The sequence below is a fragment of the Alternaria burnsii genome (assembly GCF_013036055.1).
Source record: "Alternaria burnsii strain CBS107.38 chromosome Unknown 732, whole genome shotgun sequence".
Lineage (NCBI taxonomy): Eukaryota > Fungi > Ascomycota > Dothideomycetes > Pleosporales > Pleosporaceae > Alternaria > Alternaria burnsii.
In genome coordinates, this window is record NW_024066113.1 from 818,246 (window position 1) to 844,032 (window position 25,787).

A 25,787-nucleotide genomic window follows, 5' to 3' on the forward strand; every position below is an offset into this window, starting at 1 on the left:
AATGGACGTCTCTCGAGTATGTGAATGAGGCAGTTGTTAGCCGAGTGCGCGATGGTCAGACAGCATCGAGATGCCGCGCCAAGCGAAGCGGGTTCCTGGGATAATGACGTACGTAGCTTGAGCCGCGCGTGATGCCAGCCTGAAATCTTCACAGCAAAGCGCATCCTTCAGCCTCCTGCATCCAAGAATCCCATCACCTGCGCATCCATGCACGCGAAAGCCTATTGTGACAACTCGGCCTCACAGAGGTAGCACATTCGGCGACAATGCCTTCCAGTCGGCCAGCCCTCGATGCGCGCCGGTCAACGCTCCGTATGTAGCTTCGGTATGCGAGGTGCACTGGAGACATGCTAACTGTGTATATTGACACGTAGATTATACTACCTTCCCTACCATTCCCCCCAAATCCCGCGGTCGACCACCATCTGACTCCCCGTCCGGCCAAGATGGCAACCGTTCCGAAGATGGCAGCCACAACCATCACGAGTCGCCCCTGCCGACCAAGCAGCTCATCGTACTAGCTGTCATAGCTCTCGCCGAGCAAACAGCCCTCAACTCGATAAGCCCATATCTACCCGAGATGACAAAGTCGTTCCCTGAAGTCAAGGATGGACAGACAGGTCTATACGTCGGACTCATCGCATCCTCGTTTGCCTTGGCGCAGTTCACGACAAATTTCTTTTGGGGTTGGCTATCCGATAAGATCGGACGGAAGCCAGTCATCATCATGGGCACTTTCTTGACCATGTGCTGCTTCCTGGCTTTTGGTTTCTGCAGAGAACTCTGGCAGGCTATACTCGTCCAGGCCTTGATGGGCTTTGTCAACGGAAACAATGGCGTTGTGTCGACATGTTTGGGCGAGATTACGGACCGAAGCAACCAGTCGCGCGCCTTTACCTACCTGCCCGTAATCTACGGTATCGGTGGCATAACAGGGCCCATCGTGGGAGGACTCTTGGTCCTGTACCAAAACCCCTTCAACAAAAGCCAGTCGAACCCATACCCGTACCTTCTTCCGAACCTCTTCTCGGCCCTCGTCCTCGCTATAGATCTGATAGTGTGCATGCTCTTTCTAGAAGAGAGTTTGGAAGAAGCGAAGAACTTACCGCCTCTCGGAAAGAGATTGGGTAACTTGTTCTCGTGGATGTGGCAGTTCACAAGCTCGACACGACCGACCTACGTACGACGCCTCTTGGGCAACCACAAAAACCACAATTCACAAGACGATACACAAGATGATGTAGATGAAGACGATGCTTCTGATGCCTCTGGAGAGTCTGCACCTACGCTCTTCCCACATAGCAGCGGCGACGAGCTCACGCGGAAAGAGATTCTGAATCGGGATACCGTCCTGCTTCTCATCACATATTTCATATTCCAGCTCGCAAACATATCGTACAACTCTTTATATCCAATCTTTGCGGAAGAGCAGCCACCTACTGGACGAGGCTTGAAGCCTGAAGCCGTCGGACTATCCTTGTCATTCGCTGGTGCTATAACAATACTATTCCAGATAGGTGTATTTGGCAGGCTCAGAGGCAAGCTCGGCAACAAGATGGCATACAGAATCAGCTTAGGATTGTTCATAGCAGCCTTCGGTCTCATGCCATGGGTAGGCTATAAAGAGAGCAAGGGTTACAAGGGTATCGGCTCGGGTGCTGGCTGGCTGTGGTTTGAGCTTGGCGTCGTGTTGGTAATCAAGACGATTGCAGGTGTCGGTGGTCTGACAGCTGCCCTCCTTATGGTGAGTTATCGTGTTGATTATGTAGTGACCTACAGATGCTGACTATGTACAGATCACCAACTCTGCACCCAATCACAATGTGCTTGGTACGCTCAATGGCCTCGCTCAGACGCTCTCTGCCGCTGGTCGTGCGGCTGGTCCATTCCTATCAGGCTCGCTTTTCACGGCTGCTACTAAGTTGAAACCCAAAGGCGAAGCTTTGCCTTTTGGCATCTTCGCTGGTATCGCACTCATTGGATTCCTTCTGAGCTTTGGAATCCGCGGCGAGGGACTGGAAGCTGAAGGATTCAGCGATGACGAAGAGGAAGAGGAAGATGAAGAAGAGGAGATTGGTGAGGGTGTGAACGAGCGTACAGGACTCCTACGGAAGTAGGAGGTGCGAAACTCAGAATATATTGCAGCATGTTTGCACAACTTAGACCCCTAGATCTCGACTATCAGCGCGGCGTTTATGTGGTGGATCTTGAATATATTCATGTGGCTGAGGCGTCAGCCAATGATCAGTTCGATATCAAACGTTCCCTGATCGCTTACTACCAAGGAGCTTGTTTCCTTAGCTCCACCCCAAATACCGGAACCCACCTTCATGGTATGCACTATTGCTTCGTTGGAAGATGTTTACATCTTATCATTGTAGATGTCTTCTAAGGTCTATTATGGGTAGGGTACAATCCAGGGAAACAGGGCTTCTCCTGACAGTCTCGGTTTCCACAGCAGACAAACGAGAAGCCCTTCCGCAGCAGGGGAAAATGATGACCCGAGAGATTGTCTGACTCTGATGGGAACTTGGCATAGTGATACTCACGAAAGCGCTGCGGTAATCTTGCTCGCGGCTCCTCCCGTCCACAAATAGCAGGCCTTCATGTAATCACCTTAGGCGCGCTGTCAGAGAAGAGATGCGAGGAGCATGGGGATGCGCTTCCAGACCACCGGGTAATATCATGTATGACATGACTCGAAATTGCGAGCACATTTGGTGATGAGAGTGCAAGATCGGCAGCGAGAAGGGAGTGATATCTGCGCAACACCGTCTGGATGAGGGTCCACAGTCATGGAGAAGTGATGGTGATCCAGGTTGGTGCCTGATTAGGCGATGCTGAACGCCGAGCTGACCGCCTGCCGTCGGGCAATGCTGAGCTGTGAATGTTACTGCAGCACGTCTACCATGCACACCAGGACGTTTCAATTCAACGCTGCGACAATGTCTTCGTGCTAGGATGAGGCTAGCTGGCGATGGCCCTCCGCCACGAACAAACAAGACGCTTGTCCCGCTAGCGGCCCGTCTACGGATCTCAGGGCTGAGCTGACTCCAACCTCCACGCCGTGTAATTCGACACGGAAGCCTGCCAAGCCTCACGTGCATGTAATGATTGGGTTTAGGCTTGCTGCCGTCGTGAATTTCACCCTCTGTGCTTTCCCGATACACAATAGCGCTGTCAGCATTGCTGTGTTGGCGTACTACTGAGCCTGATCCGCAGCAGCTTGGTTCTCAAAGCTTCCTCCAGCTTAGCATCTTCTAGCCCTTCTGGGTGACCAGCCAGCAAGACCGTGTAACAAGCCACGATGCAGTGCTATTGGCACTGTTGCTAGCGGCCTGGTGGAGATTCCGTGGGTGCTGGCCTGGGCTCACAGGCCTAAGATAGAATATGCGCCATAGCTCGCGGGGCTATCTCGTGTCGCGTGTAGCATGCGAAATGGGATTTGCATAAGAATCTCGGCAGGGCCGAATCGACTTCGTGTTGTTGGTCTTGGTATGCTCCTGTCTATCATTGTTTAAACCTCTTAACTCCTTTTCTCGCCCGTTGTAGTCGTTTCATCGTTATTGACTACACAGGAGATTGGCAATATGGGCTGGAGTTTCCACGGCCACAAGCGAGATGTCGATGCGGAAAAGCATCTCAAACGGCTGCACAAGACAACACCGTTTATCGAATCGCCGCTAGTTGGTGCCGATCACGAAAATCTGGTCTTCTCTCAACGACATGAAGCGAATAGCGTGGAACTTTTCTTCGACTTGTTCTTCGTTGCTAATCTGGCAACCTTTACGGCCTATCACTCTATCACCGACATAGACTATCTACTGGCATACATCGGTTTCTTTGGCATATTATGGTCGTGTTGGTTTCAAATCACACTCCACGATGTTCGATTTGCGCGCGACTCGCTTTATGAGCGCGTGTGCAAGACAATCCAATTCATAGTTTTTGTTGGCCTGGCGCTGGTTGGAAGTCAGTTCAACCCAGCAAACGAGAAGGGCAAAGGAAACAACACGGTAAGTTTGATATCCACATCTTGAATCATGTATACTGAATGATGCAGAATTTCCGTATCCTGTGTTATACACTGGTCATCAGCCGTGGTCTTCTTGCCATTCAATATCTTGTTGTCCTTTACTTCACTTGGAGAGCAAAGTATGGGAAGATCTACCTCCCACTTATGCTCATGTTCGCCATATATGCAGTCAGCATGGGTGCATTCGCCGCTATGACACCTGCATTCAAGAACGAGGCCGACCACAGCAGGCGGCTCGTTTACGTCGTCTGGTATATTGTCATGGTGCTTGAAGGCGTTGGAGTCATTCTTATATCGTGTATTTGGCGCATGATGAGCTTTAAAAAGACCCATCTGATGGAGCGCATGAGCTTGCTGACGATTATTGTTATTGGCGAGGGCGCAATTGGCGTTACCAAGACAGTGAGCAGGATGATGGGGAAGCACGGACTGGAAGTTGAAGGATGCTTTCTGATCATGTGTATCATCGTCGTTCTTGTGCTGATATGGGCTCTGTGAGTATACACAGGTTAAAAAAGTTTGGATTTCCACAACTAACGATACCCCAGCTACTTCGACAACTTTCCCCACGGACACTACGGAACCATCCGGCAGCAAATATGGTCTTTGCTACACTTTCCTCTCCAACTTGCGATTGTTGGTGTTGTCGAAGGCTCTCAGCAGATTGCTTTGGCTCGGTACGTCGCCAGGAATACCGGAAAAGTCACCACCTCCATCCTTCAATATTGCCAAGACGACCACCTTGACGGCCTGAAGCTACAAGACAAGCTGCAGTACCTTTTGGAGTATTTCGAGTTAGACGGCAAGTTTGAAACCAAAAGCTATTATAACCAGGCTGAGTCGGCCATCTGGCTTGTCGGGAACGCCACAGGCATCTGCTCGCCGCAGAATACTACTCAGTATAATATGGGTGATGACGACGAAGATGGTACCTGGCCTGAGGCGCTCAAGAACGTATCTCACCTTCTTACCAATGGTATGTACACTGGACTCGGCATGAAGATTCCAGTCGACAAACTCGAGGACTTTAGTCCCCTCAAGATTGGCCTCAAAGGATTCGAGCTTGTCTACCTTTACTACTGGTCGTCCTTCTGCCTGCTTCTTATATGCCTGATCATATTCCTTTTCTTGATCCGCCGCCACAAGGCTGATCTATTCGACTTCACCTCCGTCATATCGCGCTTTCTTGCCCTTGGCGTTGGTGGTGCAATGTTGGCTCTGATGGCCGACACCAACCGGTTGCACAGGATGGTCGAATCACCATGGCTACTACCCATCTGCGTCATCATCCTATTCGTTATCCTGGTCATCGATAAACTAAGCTCGATATATTGCAACTGGCAAGTTCAGAAGAGCGGAAAGCCATACGCGTTGGAATTTGAAGAGCATGGACATCACGGCCACGGACATAGTCCACACGGATCTGTGCAGGAGACGGGTGCGCTATACGGGCATGTGCCACACGACGCCGGGTTGGAAGAGATGCGCAACACGGCACGGTGGAGCTCGCATCCCGAAGATTTGATGCCACTTACAGCTCAAAGCACCGAATACAAATCGCCACATCAAAGCTACGTTATGGAGCCTTTGACGAGCCCACCACTTGAGAGTCCCCCGGTGTCGGGACACGATTCGCTAGCCAACCAGGGATATGTGGGTCATGCCCCGGCTGGATATGCTCCTGTGAGCACAGGACAGAACTTCGGCGCGTAGGTGGTCGGGGAGTGTGGTATGGTCTGAAACTTTCGCAATACTTTATCATTTTAGCAAGCGTGGCGTTATTGTTTGGCAAGACGGCACTTGCCTTACCCGCACAATACCTAATCCGAAGGCGGACACGGGACAAAGACGGGTATGACCATATGGCGTTATCTATTACAGTAATAATGGAATATTGAGCGGCCAAGTCCGTATCTTCAATGAGATCCTTTCAACCCTTGCGTAACCCTAATCACTACGTTTATTCACAACATCAGATCGACGAAACAAGATCAGCAGCGCAACGTCAGCGCCTCACAAAGATCGTCTACATCGTAACGTCTTCTGAGCTTTCAGAAGGCGTCCTTGAAAAGACATGGTACGTCACAGCGATACGAGGTTCACAGTCGTTGCTGAGGTGGCACCAACCGTGTCGTATCGGCCCCCATTGTAGAGACCGGGCGGCCAACAAACTACAACAAGAACATCCAACTGTATGTGCCATTCTAGATTCTGATGAATCCCCGCTTAATGCCACAACCGGGCCGCCCTTGCCACTTACGGAGAACAGTCATGGCTGATAAGACTCCACTAGTAGCAGCATTGCAGACTGAGCCTTCAACAACCCTCAAATCCGGGTTACCAGTATATACATACATTTATCGTCGCTCCTACACATGTGGCCACGCTCCTGAACTCATCAAGGTCTCAAAATTGGCTAATCAGCAAGGAGTAGTACAAACGATCTTAAGACCAGAGCAGGTCGAGAAGGAGGGTGAAGTCCTCAGGTGGTTCAAGTTTAGGTTAGGGCGGTGCTTGGCGTGTGCAATTAGGTTGCGCGAACACCACGAAAGTATGCAAGAGAATGGGAAAGGGGGAGGTATGAGGCCGGTAGCTGCTTATCAGAGAGAGGGAATACGTCTCGATTGGGTATTCCTTAGGGAAGCCAGGTCAGGCTTTGAGGCGGCGCTGAAGCAACTAGACCGCGTCAGTTGTTGTGGAAGAGAAGGGCAGGAAGAAGAGTGTCCATTGAAGAGGGAGGTGGTTGGTGACGACGACGATTCTATCCGGGTGGTGAATTTTCTAGATGGGCGCCTCAAGGTGGACTCGCCAGCGTCTTCACCTTCACCATTTTCTCATGATTCCAACAACCCATGGTCTCTTCGAGGAGGCGACGACGTCAGTGGCGGTCACGGCGTAGCAGACTGCTCACCATGTGCCGAAGGAATTCATCGTCAGCGAAAGGATAGTGCTTCCGAAGTCCGTCAGAGTGCAGAGCCGAGTTGCGGCAAAGGCGTGCATACAGTAAGGCTAGCAGAAGGAAGAAAACAATATCTCCAAGGCGTTTATCTCGAGGCTCCACGCACACCAATAGCGTTCACTTTGGGACCACGCAGCGATTTAGACTGCATCAGCTTCTTGTATCTGCTACGCAACAACAAGCTAAGCTTTGACGACATTGCGGAGCTCGTATCACGGTATTCGCTTGAGAATAGCGACCCCCTTCTGAACGATGTTGCGCAACAAAGTCTCTCGGTTGACCATCAGTCGAACATACGTGAAAGTACTTTGGAGTCGTCCACAGGTCAACCGGGAGTTGTCGAGTGGGATTGTTCTTCTGATCAGGTAGACAGCCAGGCGTCAATATTGAGAAGTGATAACAGTCGTTACACAGTTGGAGACCCAAGCTGCGGAAAAGAAGATCAGAACTTGAACGACAAGGAGCCATGTTATCATGAGCCAGCTCGAGCACAGAATGCTAAGGGACAAGGAAAGACTGGCAAAGTCGAAGGGCAAGCCATCAGCATGGAGAACGCTCAGGACTTGGGTCAGTCTCATCATGACGGTTACAGCGACGAGCCGAGTGTGGCCCAGTCATGCTTCTCTTCCGATTCATCGGTTGATTCCATCGAATTCTCAAAACCAGGAGTCGATGTTACAGCCAACAGAACAAAGCCAATTGCACTATCCTGGTGGAAGCCCAGAAAGAAGTACCACGGAATCCATGAAGCCACCAGGACTGCGATCATTCCAGATTTCCAAGAGTCTCCAGTAGGGCTCTGGAAAAGGAGAAGCAAAAAGACGTCAGATCGTATGCTTAATAAGAATACAGAGGGTGAGACGGACCGGAAGCTGCAAGCAAAATTGTCCAAGATGGAAGAATCGTCTTTGTCGGCTTCTCGGATGAGAGAGGGTTCTGCCCACCGTGGCAGTCACTATCCTCAGACACACAGAAAGCAGACCACTCCCCCGATTGTCCAGTCAGATGTCTCTACCTCGCCCCACATGCTCAGCGCAATGAGAACCCTCAAAAGCCCTCGCGCAAGCCAAAGTATGACGAGCAACATCACCAAGTCCCAAAGAGGCAACCACAACAGCCCTGCTTGCATTAGCAAATCAAGATGTTCCATCAGCACCCACTTCACCAGAGGTGTCACCCCGCATGGTATCCACCCTGTGCACCGGCCCTATAGACCTAGTCCTTTGAAACACTTCACTCGAGTCACACTGTTAGATGTGAACAAAGGACTTCCGCCTCTTCCACCTGAAGCGCGGCGACTCGCACACCAGGCATCGAAGGGGATTGCATCCGAGAAGCGATAAATGAGTATATAGATAAAATGACAGGAGTATTGGGTGTCGATCGTGATAGAATCGCTCTTCGGTCAAGCTCCTCGTTCCGTGTTCTTGCTTGTGCTGCACGACGTTTTTTTAACCTCGGCGATATCGGAAATCGTAGCTCGTGGCTCGGATTTATACTAACCAGATTCCCGAGCTGGCTGAAGACTCATCCACCCCTCCACGACGCGCTCTCCAATAACGCGGTATGACACTATCAGGCAGATGTATGCGAGACGCGTATACAATACGATGTGGATGACTCCGCGCATGTAGTCGTGTCTATAAAGACGCGTTGAGACGCGCTCTCAAGGCGTATAGCTAACCAAGAATTAACCTCTCCAACTCTTCATACTTAAAGTTGCAGTCCGCAATGGCGCCTCCAGGCTCATCCCACGAAAAAGACGCCCGATGGACAGCAGTAGATACCTACTCGTTCTCTCACTTACATCCGTCTACCGAAACATCGCCCTCTCCGTTCTCTCTTCAACAAGCCCTCGATGCCTCTCAAAAAGCCGGCTTACCTGACATCGCTGTTTCACCCTCCCAAGGCAAATACCTCCAGCTCACCGCCCGCCTCGCACGTGCAAAGAACATCCTCGAAGTAGGCACGTTGGGCGGGTACAGTACCATCTGGCTCGCGACATCTAGTCCGGGCGTCAAAGTAACGTCGCTAGAAATTGATAGTCACCACGCCGACGTTGCGCGAGCGAATATAAAAAATGCCGGGTTGGAAGACAAGGTCGAGGTCAAACTCGGGGCTGGTATGGATGTCCTGCCACAACTTGTACAGGAGGTCAAGGAGGGGAAGAGGGCGCAGTTCGATCTCGTCTTCATCGATGCGGATAAGGAGAATAACTGGAATTATGTGGACTTGGCGCTGCATATGTGTGGCTCAGGTGCGTGTGTCATCGTGGACAATGTGGTGAGGAAGGGTCAATTGGCGGAGGAGACGGATGATCCAAGGGTTGCGGGTGCGAGGAGGGTAGTGGAGAACGTGGGCAAGGATGAGAGATTGGACGGTGTGGTATTGCAGACGGTTGGCGAGAAATCTTATGACGGCTTCTTGTTTGCTGTTGTGAAATGAGCGGAGAGAATGTTGTTCAGCTTTGAAAGAACGAAACGCGAGGAATCCCGCAGCATACATTATCATTATTCTTTCTACTACTGACCACATATTTCTTCTTCACCAAGTTCGTCGGTGGGCTGTCTCCCCCACCCTCTGCCACTACTCAAATGATCGTAACGATGTTTTCTTTTCCTTCAGTCTTTACGTCTTCAAGATACTAGCAGCGACCAAGATCGCAGAGCTAGTCTTCTGCACCCACTCCTGCGCCAAGTCTGCATCTTGATCGAATGTGATGCTCTCAGTAATACCAGGAAAGGTGACCGGAGCATATCCAGTATCACGTCCAGGAGCAAAGATTGTATGCTGATAAAACTCCCTTGTGGGCAAGCCACCCTGCGAGGTAAAGCCTCTGGAGAAATCGCGTGCCTTGTGGTTCTGCACGGTGATAAGCTCAGTATCATTTGCAGCAACAGCTTGATCTCTCAACGTAACAAACTCCTGGGCCGAGGTTTCGAACTGGGCGATTGCAGCAGTAAGGTTCGTAAGGTCAACAGTGAAGTTGCTACCACTGATTTCCGTCTCGAGATCTTCAAGGTACGTGTTGAATTCAGAGACGTAGTCTGCTGGCTCAAGGGGCACGACAGGGTCGGATACCATGTGGTACAAGAGCAGAGTAAGAAACTGTCCCATGGCCTTGTGGGTGATGAAGCCAGGGTCACCAAAGGTAGCCATCCAGTGGTACGAATCGTAATTGCTGTGGTAGGGATAGACCGGGTCGTTTGGACCTCCACCAGCTCCCATGTCGATGGATGCAATACCACGGTGGAGGAAGGCGGTGTAGTCACTTCCACTACCCAGAACACCCACCTCGCCGCTCTCGTGCGACCAGACGTCGTACATGGTAAGGCCAGTATCGTTTCGGTAAGGGTAAACGATCTTCTTCATCAAATTCGTAGCAACGGCGTGGAGGTCTGGAGTTGCGGAAACGTCTGGGATGGGCCCGCTGACCGCGACGTCAATGTTGAGGTAGGACACTGCAGCGTTCTTGAGCCAGGGGATGTACTCTTCCATCCACTCAGTGCTTCCAACGAGGCCGTACTCCTCGGCGTCCCAACTGCAGAGGACAATTGTTCGCAAGGGCTTCCAACCTGTCTCAGCGAGGGCGCCAAATGCCTTGGCCAACTCAATGAGCACGGCAGATCCAGAGTTAGGATCGGCAGCACCGCCAACAATCCAAGCGTCACGATGGTTGCCAACAATGACGACTTCATCCTCAAGCGTACCATTGATGATACCAACGGCGTTCCAGATTGTGCCATACGTGTCGTTCATCACATTACTCATCGATAGAGATGCGCCAGATCCCTCGCCTGTGAAATAACCAACTCCGGGAATGGCACCAACCCAGTTTGTTCTGTTGACTGCAGTGCCGTTGGTTCCAAAGCCGTTGAGTGCCTGAAGTAGAGGCTGGGCTTCAATCCAAGAAATAGGTAATGATGGAATCTGTGGAGTGATGTTGGTGCGATCTGCGCGTGGTGAGTCTGGCTTGGAGACGTAACCAGGAGTAGTCGGGTCTCCTGGATAAGTAGACAAGAACTGGACGGATCCACGTTGGACGGTTGAAGGGTTTCTCGCACCACCATAAGGGTAGGGGGCCACTCCCTTTGCTAAGAGCTGTTAATGAGAAAGTCTGGCAGAAGATCTACTGAGCTCACCTTCCGTCATGTTTCCATCATCGCTAGGGTCACTGAAAATCACAGCACCGATCATACCGTGGTCCTGAGCATTCTTAACCTTGAGGCCACGGAATGGGCCACCATACTTTGCCAGCGCAATCTTGCCCTCAAGATCGACACCAAGCGCCGCGAGGCGGTCAAAGTCAACTTGCTGGCCTCGTCCGACGTAAACGTATTCTGCAGATGCGTTGCCGGTGAAACTGTAGCCGTGGAAGACTGGAACGCTATTGGGATAGCTCGTTGTCTCGTCCTCTGCCAGTACATCTTCCATAAGGGTAGGAGTGTAAGTGCTACCATTGGAATATGTGAGCTGCAGCGAGTTCGATACAGGGTAGTTAAGGAAGACATCTGAGTCATGTCAGTACTTGTCTGCGTCATTCTCGGAATAGATGTTTATGAAGTTGCGGATAGTAGTAACGTACAGTACTCGTCGAGCCTTGAGGTGAATCCGTATTCAGACCATTTGTCGGCAGTCCACTGGGCTGCACTCATGATTAGTCTTCTGCTGTATCGTTTGAGAACGACCTTCGATTACCCATCGACTCATTCTGACCAGCCAAATGTTGGCCATGAGCTACGTTTGGTTAGTTTACTTGTTTTGGCAAGTTTGGTGAAGCATACTGTAGTAGTATGACCATTCGGATATTGATACGGAGTCAAAGGAGTTTAGCAATATCTCTTCATCGGGTGTCAAGGCTGGAGGGAAAACGGATTGCCGCTTGACATGCTTATGTGGGTGATGTAGAAATGCACGTTCACGCTGGCAGGCTTGCGCGCCAATAGCAGCGAGTGCCAAAAGAGTTGCCTTCATGTTGACTGACAAATGCACACTTCACAGAGGCAGAAGGGTGCCGCAGAATGGTACGATGCATGGTACCTTTTATACTTGCAAGCAGCTCGCTCGAGGTTCGGTTCGATAACGTCAATCTTTCCACCTAGAGGATAGCTGCTCCTACCGAGGGCAATCGAGCTTGCCGAATTCCTTGCTCCTACGTGCCATCGTATTGTGACATGGGGTAACTGTAGCTGGATGCAGGCACTGCGTAACGACGAGGTATACAGGTAATTCGCTAACGCACTCGGGAAGGTGAATGAGATAGAGACGCGGGGCGGAGCATTAAGGTGCTTGGCAGAGGAAGATGACGATATACGTAGTGGGGTAGCTTCTGGAATGAGGAAGAGAGTGTGCAGAGAGGTGCGTATCTTCTGCGGTCAAAATCTGACGGTCAGATAGCAGGTCGGAAAGTCGCGCATGCCGACGCTGCTGTTCCGTGCACGTCGTCAGAGACTGACCCGAAAGCCGTCCGAAGAAAAGCAAGCGTAGTGGAAAGTGTGAGCGGATGGTGTAGACGGCACAGAGCACAAGATGGCCGGTTGAAGTTGATTGCGGGGGGAGTGCGGAGAGAATTGCCTTGTTCCGCGACACGCTTGGCAAGGTGGGCATTGCGAAGGCTGATGCATGAAGACAGTAGCTGAAGACACGGGGAGTTTTGCTAGCTATATAGCATTATCGTCCATCAAGGTGCCGTCTCAAGGCGACCAGGCACAGTTGTCGCGAGAGCTTGGGTGTCGAATCCGAAACGGATCTACAGCTAATGTGCTTTTGGCTTAGTAACATGCGGGTGAACGATGCAAGAGCGCACGGCGCAAGATGCTCGGCGAAGACTGCGTCAGTCAATAAACATTCGGGCTGCCGGCAGCGCAACCACTACGGCAACAGGAGGGAGACAGAGGATACTAATTCATGACCATCGCAGTCCCAGCCGCACAGCCACTCGCGACTTGCTGTGTCTGAGACTCGTCGCCTCTCCTTTGTACCTTCCTTGTCGTAACAGTCACCAGTCGCTCTTTCATCCCGACCGCAAACATCGCCATGGACGTCTTCTCCTCACCTCTGCGGATGATTCCGCCCCTGACACCCCGTCGCGTTGCATCGCCAGCCATGTCACCAGCAACCAGAAGAGGCAGGGCGCACGGCAGCTCAGAAGAGAGCCGCCTCCGCGATCTGTCGCCCGAAACCACCCTCCGCGCCTTTACGCAGAAGCCCATGCCCTACGACACCACACGCGACGAATACAGCATCTTCTCCTGCATCGAGACCCTCACCGCCGCCGAGCGGGACCTGGGATCGCGCGTCGCAAAGGCAGCGCAGCGGCTGAAGATATGGTGCGCCGAGATTGAGCAATGGGGCTGGTCGGGCAGCTTCGAGCAGCCGAGCGCCCAGTTCCGCGAACAGAGGAGGAAAAGCATCGAGATGCACATCAGGGAGCACGTGGCCGAATCCGACGGCGCCGATGCCATGCCGCCATTGGAATACTGGGGGTCGATGCTGTCAGTCGAGGTGGAGCAACACGAGGCGCGGCTAGACGACATCGCCGACGAGATGCTGAAGCTAGATGTCGAAGAGCTGAAGGAACATGTGCTGGACATGCACCCAGCAGGCAGGTCGAGACCGTCCTCTGCTGGTTACGAGGCCAACCGCCACCATTACAAGCTCATGGACGACTTCTCCTTTCTCATCACCCAAACCCTCCTGTCCGCCCTACCGCATCACGCCCAGCTGAAAGCCCGCCTGAGCACATGGACTGCCCGCGTCTCCATCCTCCGCGAAGCACCCCGCTACACCGGCGAGCTCGACACTGCGCAAGAAGCTATGCGGTTAGGCTGGGAGGCCATTGAGCCACCAGCAGATACGTCCGATGCCGCTTTCGAGCAGTGGAAGAGTGCCGTAGACACCATCTCTCGGGTGCTTCACCAAAAAGTCAGCGATCTGGGTAGGCAACTGGACAAGATGCTCGATACGCTCGAAGGTCAGGAGGACTGCCTGCCAGACAACTGGATAGACGTCTTTGAGACTACAGAGGCTGACTACGGACGCTGGAAACACGAATCGAGAAGGAGGGTCATCGACCTCGAAGTCCGAAGGCGGGCCGAGGGGTTTCATGTCATTGGCAAGGGCGGTACACACGAGACATTACAACCCTCTGACCTCGCACCTCAGCCCGGGCTACACCCGAACAACAACCCTGTGCAGTCCGCTTCTGCCTCTAGACCAGCCGCTGTCAATGCTCGAATCGATTCTGTAGCGTCTGCTAACGAAGCATCGCCAGAGGAAGCTGCTCCGCAAAATAGCCATCGAGTAACTCCGCATGACTACTTTGGTAGTATACCTCATCGGGAGATGTTCTCCGGGGACTATGCACTCGACGTATCCCACAGCAGCAATTCGACACTCCACACCTCCATCGGCTCCAACAACACACGTCAGGTATCCGGAGAGACTGAGGCTACAGAAGTCGAGTTGCAACAAGGCATCGCGCCATCTGTTGACGAAGACTCGGAGTTTGAGGAAGGCGATACTGTGGTACAATACGAACTCGACGAGAGTCCTGAAGACGTCGCCGCGCAGTCAGAGTCTGAGTCACTTTCATCGGCCCCGACTGGAGTAGATCAACCATCCCAGGCATCTTCACAAAGCCGACCCAAACCTCTGGCCCTTTTTGGTAATCCAACTATCACTAAAAACGATGGCCAGGACAGTCCCATTATGGAGCCGCCTCAAACACCACGTTCGTGGAGAGGTAGTTTGAGTTCGCTGTCAACAGACATCTCACCAGACTCGAGCCCACCTAGTACCGTGGAGGAGTCTCCTTCAGTTCGAAACGCAACCAACCGCTCTATGAGAGCACCGCGTCCCGAGCTCAATGCAGCCATGGCGAAGCGTCGACCTGTACAGACTACTACTACTACTACCACTACTACCGCAGACGATACAGTGAGCGCACCATGGCCGCCAACACATTTCGCTCAGAAATCCACCAGCAGCGCAGAAGAGCTCGAGCGCAAGATCTCCGATATCCTGACAACCATTCCCGGCCGCATTAGACTCAGATCAGGTCCGGGCCCCGATGCACCCGAAGTCAAGCCAGTTCGTGGCCTTCTAGCCAAGGGAAGTCGTGGATACCTGCGCGCAGCTCGCTCAGTCAGTGGCCTCAAGTCTCCCGAGCTCACTCTGTCGCCTGCGAAGAGCGAGTTCGATCTAAACAACACTGCATCCGGACGGAGGTCTGCAGCGGCGGCAAGAGGCGATAATGACATCAAATTGTATCATCTCACGCAACCTGGCAAAGAACAGCCCATCAAGCTGTTCATCCGCCGCGTTGGTGAGAATGGTGAGCGTGTCATGGTCCGCGTTGGTGGTGGTTGGTCTGATTTGGGTGAGTATCTGCGCCAATACGCTGAGCACCACGGTCGCAGGACTGCAAGCGAAGGCAAATTTGAGGTCCTGGGTCTCGAGGTGAAGAACCCCGATGGTTCTCCCACCCGACCAGACAGCAGGGCGAGCAGAATGGAGAGACGAATCAGCGTCGGCTTTCCCTTGGCCAGTCCAAACACGACACCCGTCAAGTCATCTGGTCTGAGCTACTTCACAAGCGACGAAGCGCCTCCACCGATGCCTAGCTTCATCACTGGAACACCAGGCGCTACTGAAGACTCGACTATGCCTTCTTCGACCTCGTCTCGCAACTCTTGGCAAGGCAAAGAAGTCGGGCTCGCTGGCCCGAAAGCGAAGAAGTTGGACCTTAGTGGCGAGAAGCTGGAGTGGATCGAAGGCATGATGAAGCAAGCTCGCACCGTGAGCAGTAATGTCATCACTTCAAGCCATCCACCTTTCGAGCGGACAGATAGCACAAGTGACAGTCGCCCAAGTAGTGCTGTGGCTGGGAAAAAGACCGAGTTTGGTGATCTCGGCAAGGTTGGTGCTACCAAGAGGGTCTTCATGAAGGGTGGCAAGCCTGATCACTAGTTGAGGAAGAGAAGGAGAAGTGGCTTTTAATATTCTACATTGATACCCTGGGCCTATATATATTGTATTGTACGGTTTTCGTTTGTTCTTGGGATTGGTTGGGACTGGTTGGACATATACGGTATTGCGAGGCAAGCATCATCACTTTAGATGGACAAGCTTTGCAGCACCTTTTTGCGGGGTATACACCTACGGCGTTATTTGGGTTTTATGGTAGTGTCACTAGCAGTGACCATGGTGGCGTTTAATCTCGTTTGTGATTCACGATAATAATTCTTTACAAGCTGTCATGCAATTGTTTAGTCCTCTACGTTCACAAGTGATGAATGAAGATGTACCAGAGGCCTGATGTCGTTCATGCCACAAAGGATGCTCCAGGCCCCTATTTGCTTCTTCTTTTGACAGAAGAAACTAGAGGGGCCCCACGAGGGTAGAGCGGGCGAGATAGAACAGAATGAGTGCCAAAGGTGGGTAGCGCCACGTTCCACAAAGCCGGCGAGCACAAAACGCGCAATGCCGATATGGAGGTCGCGGGCTGGTTTGATCTTCGCACGTAGACTAATCGACACAGTATTGAGGAATAACTTGTGGCAATTTAAGAAAGTGCGGACGTTGGAAAGTGTTTGACCAAGTGTTGAGTGAAGATACTGGAAGCAACTGCTCGATGAACCGTCTCCGTTTCAGCCGAAGCTATTCATCATCGTCGTCATTATCGCCTTGAACATCCATGACACGTTCGCCAGCTTTTTCAAGCGTACGGCGACTCCATACACGGACTCCTTTGTAGATTGCCTAAATACTATCAGTAAATGATTATGATGGAAGCGGTTTCTTCACATACCGCTAGAAATGTGCCCACGCCTATCAGGATAATGATCCAGCTAACCTGCTCATATCGGTCTCGACCAGTCGTTCGACCTCGGCCTCCTCCAATTCTGAAATAGGAGAGCGGACTAGCGATGAGAACTTTCAAGAAACCAAGCACACCCATGCTGGCAAAGCCTTTAGCGAAGTGCTCATACCAAGTGGCTGACTCTTCGTCCTCATAGTAGTACGAGTAGTCAGATCCTGAGAAAGGGGACAAGAAGCTCCATGGATCCAGATACAGGTTTATGATAGGATCGGCAACGAAACCAAGGACGAAGATGATGGAAATTAATATGATGGCAGTCAAACCAACCTGAGCACCTGGAACGTGTAAGTCATCGTAAAAAAAAGGAGATATAATGACAAAAACGTACCAATGCTACCTATGAAGCGCCCAACTCCAAGACGCGCAAGTCGGTATTTGAAGCCACAAGTAGGGCATTGCCAGTAGTTCCTACGCCCATAGCTAGGGTCTGCATGCCTCCAAGCCTGTAGACAAGCCTCATGAACATACTTGGATGAACCTTTGCACATACATGGACGGATCAGGCGACCGCTTTCGTCTTCGTAAACCACATTGGAAGACTGTAAGAAGCCGGGGAGGCTTTGTGAGGGAACATTGAATGTTGGCTGAACCGTCTCGAGACATATCCTGCATTGTCGCGGCGGCCAGTGAGTACGTCTAGAGCTGCGCGATTGCGACGAAGCGTTGTCGCTGGTACTGGAGGTGCCTGAAGGTGATGGCTGGGAGGGCTCCGTCTTCGGCGCGTCGTCAGGCCAGTACCAACCCGGCATAGCCTGGAATCCAGAAGACGAAGACATGGCGGATCGAAATGCTGTAAAGGTACAAGGTAGAAGTTAATGCAGCTCTTACCAGTAAAGAAGTATGTGGGTAAGCATAGGATGACAAGGCGATCAATCAGGAAGTCGCGGGGAAGACATTCGCCGACTTAAGTGTCTCGGTAGTGCGGATCATGCTCCGCCACAGCCGCCTTTGCTGTATGACACTAGGGACACGGTGGCAGGATGCAGGTGTCGTAGACGTGGTGGTGATTCAGAGGAGCAGTTCTGGAAGGTCGAAGAAATCAAAGTTGCAGCTTCCTGGAAGCAGACCGGAGGCACGGTTAGGCCGAGCGCCGGTCTTGGCGCCGTCGGCGACGAAGCTCTGGGTAGCCTGGAGCTCTAGCAGATCGCCTCCAGTAACCCGCGTCGTCTATCAACCCCACTGAACCTCTCCCTGCCGCCGACTACACCCTTCCTCACATACCACCTCTCGATCCTGTCAAGCAGTCGCCATGGCGGATAGATACTCCTTCTCCCTCACCACTTTCTCTCCCAGGTAAACACTGCGATGTGGATTACACATGATATGTTTGCTAACATTCGTATAGCGGAAAGCTGGTACAGATCGGTATGCGCCCTGGAAATATCACGAGTCCCGCCATACTGGAGCAGACAACATCTAACACATGAATAGAGTATGCCTTGAACGCCGTCAACCAGGGTGTTACCTCACTAGGAATCAAGGGTACGTCACTCTGCTCATTGGCTTCCAACAGTGCTGACTGGAATTTGCAGCAACCAACGGCATTGTCCTCGCGACCGAGAAGAAGTCGTCATCGCCGCTCATCGACTCGCAATCGTCATCAAAAATTAGTCTCATAACACCCAACATCGGTATGGTCTACTCGGGCATGGGCCCTGACTACCGCGTTCTCGTCGACAAGGCCCGCAAGGTCTCACATACTGGCTACAAGCGCGTCTACAACGAATACCCACCTACGAGGATATTAGTCCAGGACGTGGCGCGAGTGATGCAGGAGGCTACACAGTCTGGTGGTGTTCGACCGTATGGTGTCAGTCTGCTGATTGCAGGATGGGACGACGGTATCGAGCCTGAGGCTGAAGGCAAGAGCGAAGAGCAGACGAGCGAGGAGAAGAAGAAGGTCAGCGGCAAGACTGGTGGCATCCTCAAGGGCGGACCCAGTCTGTACCAGGTCGACCCCAGCGGCAGTTATTTCCCATGGAAGGCAACAGCGATCGGAAAGAGCGCGACAAGCGCCAAGACCTTCTTGGAGAAGCGATACACTGACGGTCTCGAGCTTGAGGACGCTATTCACATTGCTCTGCTCACACTCAAGGAGACCATAGAAGGAGAGATGAATGGAGAGACCGTCGAGATTGGTATCGTCGGACCGCCAGAGGAGAGGCTCCTTGGCGTTGAGGGTGTTGAAGGCGCTGTGGGACCACGGTTCAGGAAGCTGAGCCCGTCTGAGGTTGAGGACTACCTTACGAACTTGTAGAGGTTTATGATGCAGCACCGTCCTGCACTGGGTCGAAATAAATGAACTCGGCGCCAAAGGCATGAAGCGACTTATGTAGCATTTACGAAAATGATGTCTTGAGATGCCCAATGCTTGAACTCATATTGCAGTCACTGGGTGTTGCGCGTTTCGGTCAAATCTAATGGGGTTATTCATGAAGTAAGGACAACAGCCAGGACTTTATGCATGGTTCTGGTCTTCTGCATATCCGCCGCGAGCCAACACAGCTACCCGGGTAGGCTAGCACGCTGCTACCCTTGGACCTCAAGTCCCAACACCAAAGGTTACCACTTCTACACATTCTTTGCTTACTTCGCCTTTTTTTTTTAAGAATACGAATGGATTCGCCAATGCGAGATGACAATCATGGTGGAGTCATTCCGAATGCTTCCAGTGAGACATTTCAGCTGCGAGGCTATCAAGCTGAGATGGTTGCAGAGAGCATGAAAGACAACGTCATTGTCGTCATGGACACAGGCTCGGGAAAGACGCATATGTAGGCTTGCATGTTCTGCCATGACGGGACCATACTGATAAGTTCGCAGAGCCATCGAACGAACACGAGCGGAGTTGGAAACGTGCGAACCCGGCCAGGTACGGATGCCTATACCTGCCACTAGATCCCCACGCTAGACTTGATCTCACACGCCTCTTTCAGGTTATCTGGTTTCTTGCGCCAACAGTTGCACTCTGCGAGCAGCAATATGATGCCTTTCAATCTAATATACCTGGGGTCGGACACCAGCTACTTTGTGGGAGAGATGATGTTGAGCTGTGGACGACCCAGGCAGAGTGGGACCGAGTACTTTTCAATGTTCGCGTGGTCATCTCAACACACGCGTAAGCCCCCAGGTTGAGCGCAACAGACTCCACGCGCACCCACTCATACATGCTCAGGGTACTCCTTGACGCCCTCACGCATGGTTTTGTCAAGTTGAGCAAGCTGGCTTTGCTAATTTTCGACGAGGGTCAGTTCGTCGCGTTAACACAACAACATCTTAGTACTAAAGTCCTGTAGCACACCATTGCACATTGAAACACCCAGCTCACCTGTAGGGTCCTTCATTGTGTACCAAAAGCTTCATGAGCAGAAGGAACTAACAATACCAGTATAATGTCCGATTTCTACATGCCTCAATTGAAGAATGGAGACCGCTCACTACCTAAAGTTCTTGGCTTGAGCGCAAGCCCTGTCATGAAAGCAGCGGCTAGTGCAGAAGGGCTTCAGTAAGTTCGACTTTGTAGAACAGATTCCCCCTCCTGATATCTGTAGGCAAATTGAACAGAACCTGCATGCGGCCATAAAGACACCAAAGCTACACAGGTCCGAGCTGATGCGGTATGCGCATAGACCTCAGCTACTGCAAATCACTTACTCCTCGGACGCCACGGGTCAAGAGCATTCTCACTTGCTCCTTGCGTTGCAGCATCTATACCGCACGTATGATCTTGCGAAAGATCCGTACGTGATCGCATTGTTGGACCAACAAAAGCGTGGTTTCGATGTTTCTCGCCAACTGACCAAATTGTGGAATAGTCAGAAGACATATTGCTACGATCAATTGAAACAGTTGGTATCAAAAGCTGAGGCAATGGCCAAAGAACTTGGGGTCTCTGCTATGGAGTACTACTTACATCAATGCATAGCCAAGTTCGACAACATGACCCGCGGCTCAGACCAGCAGCTGCTGGACCTGACTGCCACCGAGAAGCAATATCTCTTGCAACTACTCCAGGCACTTCCCCTCCAAAGTCCTTCACCCATACCTGCTACCATGATTGAGAATTCGTCTCACAAAGTCCATAAGCTTGTCGATACTTTAGTAGCTGAAGCCAATGGTACCCCGGGTTTTACCGGCCTTGTGTTTATCGAGCAGCGGGTCTGGGTAGCATCGCTCGCAGAGATACTAGTATGCCACCCACATACCAAAGATCTGCTACGGGTAGGGACATTTGTCGGCTCGTCGAAGTCGTCCAAACAAAAGGCAAACATATCTGCTTTGGCAGAACCTAAGAATCAGCAAACCACACTCGATGACTTTCGCGCTGGTATCATCAACCTTGTTCTAGCCACAACGGTACTGGAAGAAGGTATCGATGTATCCAGTTGTCATCTCGTTGTATGTTTCGAGAGACCCAAGAATCTGAAAAGCTTCGTTCAACGACGAGGAAGAGCAAGGAAACAAGAATCGCGTTATCTGATTTTCGTGCCCGATACTGGAGAGGCACGGTCCTCGACGTCCTGGCAGTCGCTTGAGGCTGAAATGAGGAAAGCATATGAGGATGATAAGCGTCGAGTGCATGCAGCGCAGGAAGCGGAACATATAGACGAGGTCGGAGAGCGGTACTTTAGGGTTCCAAATACTGGGTGAGTGGAGATTCTTCTGGGTCGTGTTTGCTCTAGCATCCAGCCACTAAAACTAACTCACCCTGATTATCTATTTACTAACAAAACCAGCGCTCTACTAACTCTGGATAACGCCTCTCAACACCTCCATCATTTCTGCGCTCGTCTTGGGGGTAGCGCTTATGCCGATACGCGACCAGAAGTCGAGTTTACAAACGACCGCGGCCAGATCACCGCTGAGATCACATTGCCGCTCTCAGTTGATCCCAAAGTGAGGAAAACCAAAAGCTTCGAGACGTGGAGGACAGAGCGCATGGCTCAAAAAGATGCTGCCTTTGAAGCATATAAGGCTTTGTATTCGCACGGATTGGTGAACGAAAATCTTCTCCCTGTACAAGACGAAGAAGACGACGCAGCACAGTACCAGATCCGAGACGATCGCCCATCCGTTGTGCCCGTTGCCCCAACTCTCGATCCTTGGTTAAGTGTCGCACAGTCTCATCAGCATGAACCCGATAAATGGTACCGTACTCTGCTTGAGGTAAAGGCGCCAGATGAGGAGCCGATACGTATCATACTGCTGACTCCTGTCGCCATGTACGAAGTCCCTGATATGTTACTACATTGGAACGAATCCAAGCGGTACACAGTTACGAGCTCTTGTCTATATGGTACATCACTGGCCGACATAGATATTGGTCTACTGCGCTCTATTACGTGGAAGATTCTGCATTCAGTCTTTGGAGTTCACATCAAAGAAGGAGTTGACGACTTCCTCTGTCTACTTGCTCCGTGCGATTCATCAGGTTACATGATGACTGAGAGTGAACTCCATGAATGGCATGCGACGACAAACGGCCAACAATCAGCACCCAGACTTCTGATTCAAGGAAATATCAACATAGCAAGCTGGGGTTTGACTATGCAGCAAGGCGACGCTCGGAAATTCATGCCTATGGCTATCACGCCATCAGATTCTCCAGATCTTTCGGGAGGATACGAAACTTTGCTACGAGCTGTGCGGTTGCCTAAGCGTCGAGACTTCTTACATGTTGTCTACCAAAGTGCGGACACGAACGACGCGTACACCAAGGTCGAGAGTCTTTTAGCTTCGACATGTATCGTCGAGAATCTTCCTGCCAGATTTGCCATCTTTGCTTTACTGTTTCCATCAATCCTACACAGGCTTGAGGTATACATGATCGCGGATACGCTTAGAACGACGCTACTAAAGCCAGCCGAATTCGAAACATCGGACCTCCCAATGATCATCACGGCACTCACCTCATCCGCAGTCGATGGATGCAACAACTACCAAAGGATGGAGTTTCTCGGAGACTGCATCTTGAAGTTTATGGCTTCTCTTCATGTGATGGCTGCAAATCTGCTCATGCCAGAGGGTATGCTAACGGGGAAGAAAGGAAAGCTTGTCAGTAACGGATATCTAGCACGGGCCACATTAGCTGCAGGTCTCGACAAATTCATCTTCTACAAGCGTTTCACAGGTGCTAAGTGGAAACCACGATACATTGGTCAGACACTCGCTGGAACCGCGCCGCCAGTCAAGGAGGAGAAGTCGTCAAAACTGATCGCCGACGTTATAGAATCACTCATCGGAGCTTCATACCTTGTTGGTGGGTTTTCAAAAGCTTTTGTGTGCATGAAAGCTCTCCTACCGCTTGAGAAATGGACGCCTATTCCAAGGGCAAATGAGATACTCTATGAAGCAGCTTCTTCTCAAGCCAAAGTAGCGAACTTGGTGTTGCTTGAACAGCTGTTAGGTCATACGTTCAACAAGAAAGAACTTCTACTTGAATCACTCACGCATCCCACGTTCCGGGGCCCTAACGTCCATTGCTCTTACGAGCGTTTCGAGTTTCTGGGTGACGCAGTGCTCGACTACATCATTTCAAAGCGGCTCTATGCTCACAAACCAAGCCTTCCACATTGGAAGATGCATGGTGTCCGAACGGCAATGGTCAATGCTGCATTTCTGTCTTACTGCATGTTCGAGACTACAGTAGCAGAGGAATTGACAAACAAGGCGACCCTCCAGCCAGAGATACATCAGAGAGCTTTATGGCAGTTCCTCCGATCATCGAGTGCGGAACTTATCGCTGCGAGGACTATAGCCTTACAAAAACATGCCGAGACACGGGATTTTATCGCTGCCGCTCTAGCGCAGGACAATCGCTTCCCGTGGCATGCCCTTTCGCTCACTGATCCACCCAAGTTCCTTTCCGATATAGTCGAGAGTGCTATCGGCGCCCTCTATATCGATTCTCATGGCTCTATATCTGTCTGCGAAGATTTCGTCCGTCGTCTTGGTATCTTGCCATGTCTCGAACGTATCTTGCGCGACGGTGTAGACTGCTTGCATCCGAAAGAGCGGATCAATACCCTTGCTGCTAACAAGGGTATCAAGTACGTTCGTATTCCGAGCGACAAAGAAGGTAACAAGAGTGAGACACAAGGTTCTGAACGAGGGTATAGAGTTCAGGTTCGCATTGGTGGGAAAGATGTCGGAGGGAGCGTCGAGGGAATCAAGAGATTGCAGGCTGAGACTATCGCTGCCTGGAAGGTTATCGCGCTACTCGAAAGTAAAGGTGTGGGCGACGCGCCTACAGAACTTGAAGAAGACGAAAGTGATGACGAGTTCTTCGACGCTGAAGACGGCGGCGGAGTCATGCTGGATGTTGGTGACAGAGTGGCAGCGTACAATTAGGAGGACCACATCGTTCAATACAAAATGTCATTGAGCGATAGCGTTATCTAGACCAGCCAATGTCAAGGGGTGTGGAACGACCAAGAATGTTTTGAGTAATTAATGCGAGCAGAATGCTATCGCATAGCGTATGATCACAGGAGGATAATGTGACTACGTTCCCATATTCGCCACTACTATCGTTGGGGTTGTGATTCGCCTCACATTCAAGGTATACACCTATCATGCTTGACGCCAATGGACGCCTAGATCTTCAGGTCACTGGGTGTTGTCTTCGTTCCCCATACAGTGAGACAATCTTCCAAAAACGTTTTTTGGTCATCTGGAGATCACTCGCTGAGCTTGTAGAGGCGTTACTCAAGCTGCGTTTACTTCGTACTAGTACTTTTATATCAACGATGGTAATTCCTCCACTTGAATTGACACTGACTGGTGTGACAATATGCAGAGAGAGAGGCCTTTGCGAGCTTAATCCTTGAAGGAGCGGTCGCCAAGACACAATAAATGGTGTGAGTTCGGCGACAGGGAAGGTGAGTGCTAGAGGAGGGATGCTAAGATCACGGCCTAGATCGGATGGCTTACGCCTGTAATACAAAGCATTGTTCCTGTCTCTGCCCTTTCAGCTCTTCTTCGGGAAACCGTCTTGCTTGTTTTCCTGAATGTAGCGGTGCTTCTTCAGTTTCAAGTCGCTCCTATACTGGTGCTTAATGCTGTATTGTTCTCAGCCAAGCATAGCCCCTCTTCTACGACCAATTTCAAGTCATTCATCGATAGTTGTGTGGTTGGCTAAAGATGCGGCTGGTGAATGTGGTCGACGCAGCGAGCAAGTGATGCGGCACAGTCGTGGAGGCGATTGCTTGAAGCGTGTTTATGCGTTAGATGCACGCCTAGGAAACAAAACGAGACAGGAAACACAGTATGGAGTTTCTGAAGTGACCCTGCACCCTGTGATAGAGCTGCTTGATATGTTTGCTAGTTTGTTCCATGATCCCGCCAGTAGTCGGATCGGTATCGCAGCTTCGAGCGCAGGAGTTACCTGATTTGAGTGGCACTTCTACTGGCTCGTGGATGCTCATCCAGGATACCTACCAGGATGAGTCTGCTTCACGGAATTCAGAATCATGATATGATTTCTTCTCTGGCATGTGTACCCCAAGTTCGGCGTCAGTGGCTTGGGAACTTGCCCACTGGCAGGGCTCTCCTCACGCCACTTGTGTGCTTCACTTCCTGCACATCTTACGCAGTCTTCAATAGTAGCAGTCAGATATCTACGCTTTTGGTCTAGGCGTGATTAACATGGTGTTCACCCGATCGTTTCATGAGCTTGGGCTGTTGGCTACTTGACTGGGAAGCAGATTTACACTGGCGACTGAAGTGGTCCAAGATACGACTAAAAAGGCCATGATCAGTAATGCCGAGGAAATCCTACAATGACTCAACACAGTCTCGATGCACGTACTGCTTGACGATAGTACAACCGGCCTCATGTTCGATAATGCGGCACCAGTCCTCAGCTCTTTCCGGTGAGCCAGCTTGCATGTCTCATCCTGAATATCGGA

At 51.3% G+C, this 25,787-nt stretch overlaps 6 protein-coding genes across 6 annotated transcripts; 4 read left to right on the forward strand and 2 right to left on the reverse strand.

Annotated features, from left to right (window-relative positions):
* Positions 1-266: 266 nt before the first annotated feature.
* GT037_005745 (mfs general substrate transporter) lies at positions 267-2,117 on the forward strand (the record flags this gene model as incomplete). The annotated part of the gene is made up of 3 exons (XM_038930792.1): positions 267-312; positions 375-1,744; positions 1,797-2,117. 3 exons carry the CDS (start codon positions 267-269, stop codon positions 2,115-2,117), a joined length of 1,737 nt encoding a protein of 578 aa, XP_038786481.1.
* A 1,473-nt stretch (positions 2,118-3,590) lies between these two features.
* Positions 3,591-9,440, forward strand: GT037_005746 (low temperature requirement a protein; the record flags this gene model as incomplete). The annotated part of the gene is made up of 7 exons (XM_038930793.1): positions 3,591-4,016; positions 4,064-4,530; positions 4,585-5,745; positions 5,804-5,888; positions 6,013-6,113; positions 6,685-7,786; positions 8,721-9,440. 7 exons carry the CDS (start codon positions 3,591-3,593, stop codon positions 9,438-9,440), a joined length of 4,062 nt encoding a protein of 1,353 aa, XP_038786482.1.
* Positions 9,441-9,623: 183 nt separating this feature from the next.
* Positions 9,624-11,969, reverse strand: GT037_005747 (uncharacterized protein; the record flags this gene model as incomplete). The annotated part of the gene is made up of 5 exons (XM_038930794.1): positions 9,624-11,089; positions 11,138-11,506; positions 11,581-11,640; positions 11,694-11,732; positions 11,780-11,969. The coding sequence occupies 5 exons, from the start codon at positions 11,967-11,969 to the stop codon at positions 9,624-9,626; spliced, it is 2,124 nt and encodes a 707-aa protein (XP_038786483.1).
* Positions 11,970-13,031: 1,062 nt separating this feature from the next.
* Positions 13,032-15,965, forward strand: GT037_005748 (uncharacterized protein; the record flags this gene model as incomplete). The annotated part of the gene is made up of 1 exon (XM_038930795.1): positions 13,032-15,965. The coding sequence occupies one exon, from the start codon at positions 13,032-13,034 to the stop codon at positions 15,963-15,965; it is 2,934 nt and encodes a 977-aa protein (XP_038786484.1).
* Positions 15,966-16,655: 690 nt separating this feature from the next.
* GT037_005749 (ring finger domain containing protein) lies at positions 16,656-17,654 on the reverse strand (the record flags this gene model as incomplete). The annotated part of the gene is made up of 3 exons (XM_038930796.1): positions 16,656-16,757; positions 16,807-17,153; positions 17,207-17,654. 3 exons carry the CDS (start codon positions 17,652-17,654, stop codon positions 16,656-16,658), a joined length of 897 nt encoding a protein of 298 aa, XP_038786485.1.
* Positions 17,655-18,127: 473 nt separating this feature from the next.
* Positions 18,128-24,228, forward strand: GT037_005750 (p-loop containing nucleoside triphosphate hydrolase protein; the record flags this gene model as incomplete). Its single annotated transcript, XM_038930797.1, has 13 exons — positions 18,128-18,171; positions 18,224-18,243; positions 18,310-18,360; positions 18,411-19,131; positions 19,317-19,391; positions 19,440-19,652; positions 19,702-19,750; positions 19,815-19,996; positions 20,054-20,124; positions 20,175-20,208; positions 20,267-20,383; positions 20,430-21,524; positions 21,615-24,228. The coding sequence occupies 13 exons, from the start codon at positions 18,128-18,130 to the stop codon at positions 24,226-24,228; spliced, it is 5,286 nt and encodes a 1,761-aa protein (XP_038786486.1).
* Between the last annotated feature and the right edge of the window lie 1,559 nt (positions 24,229-25,787).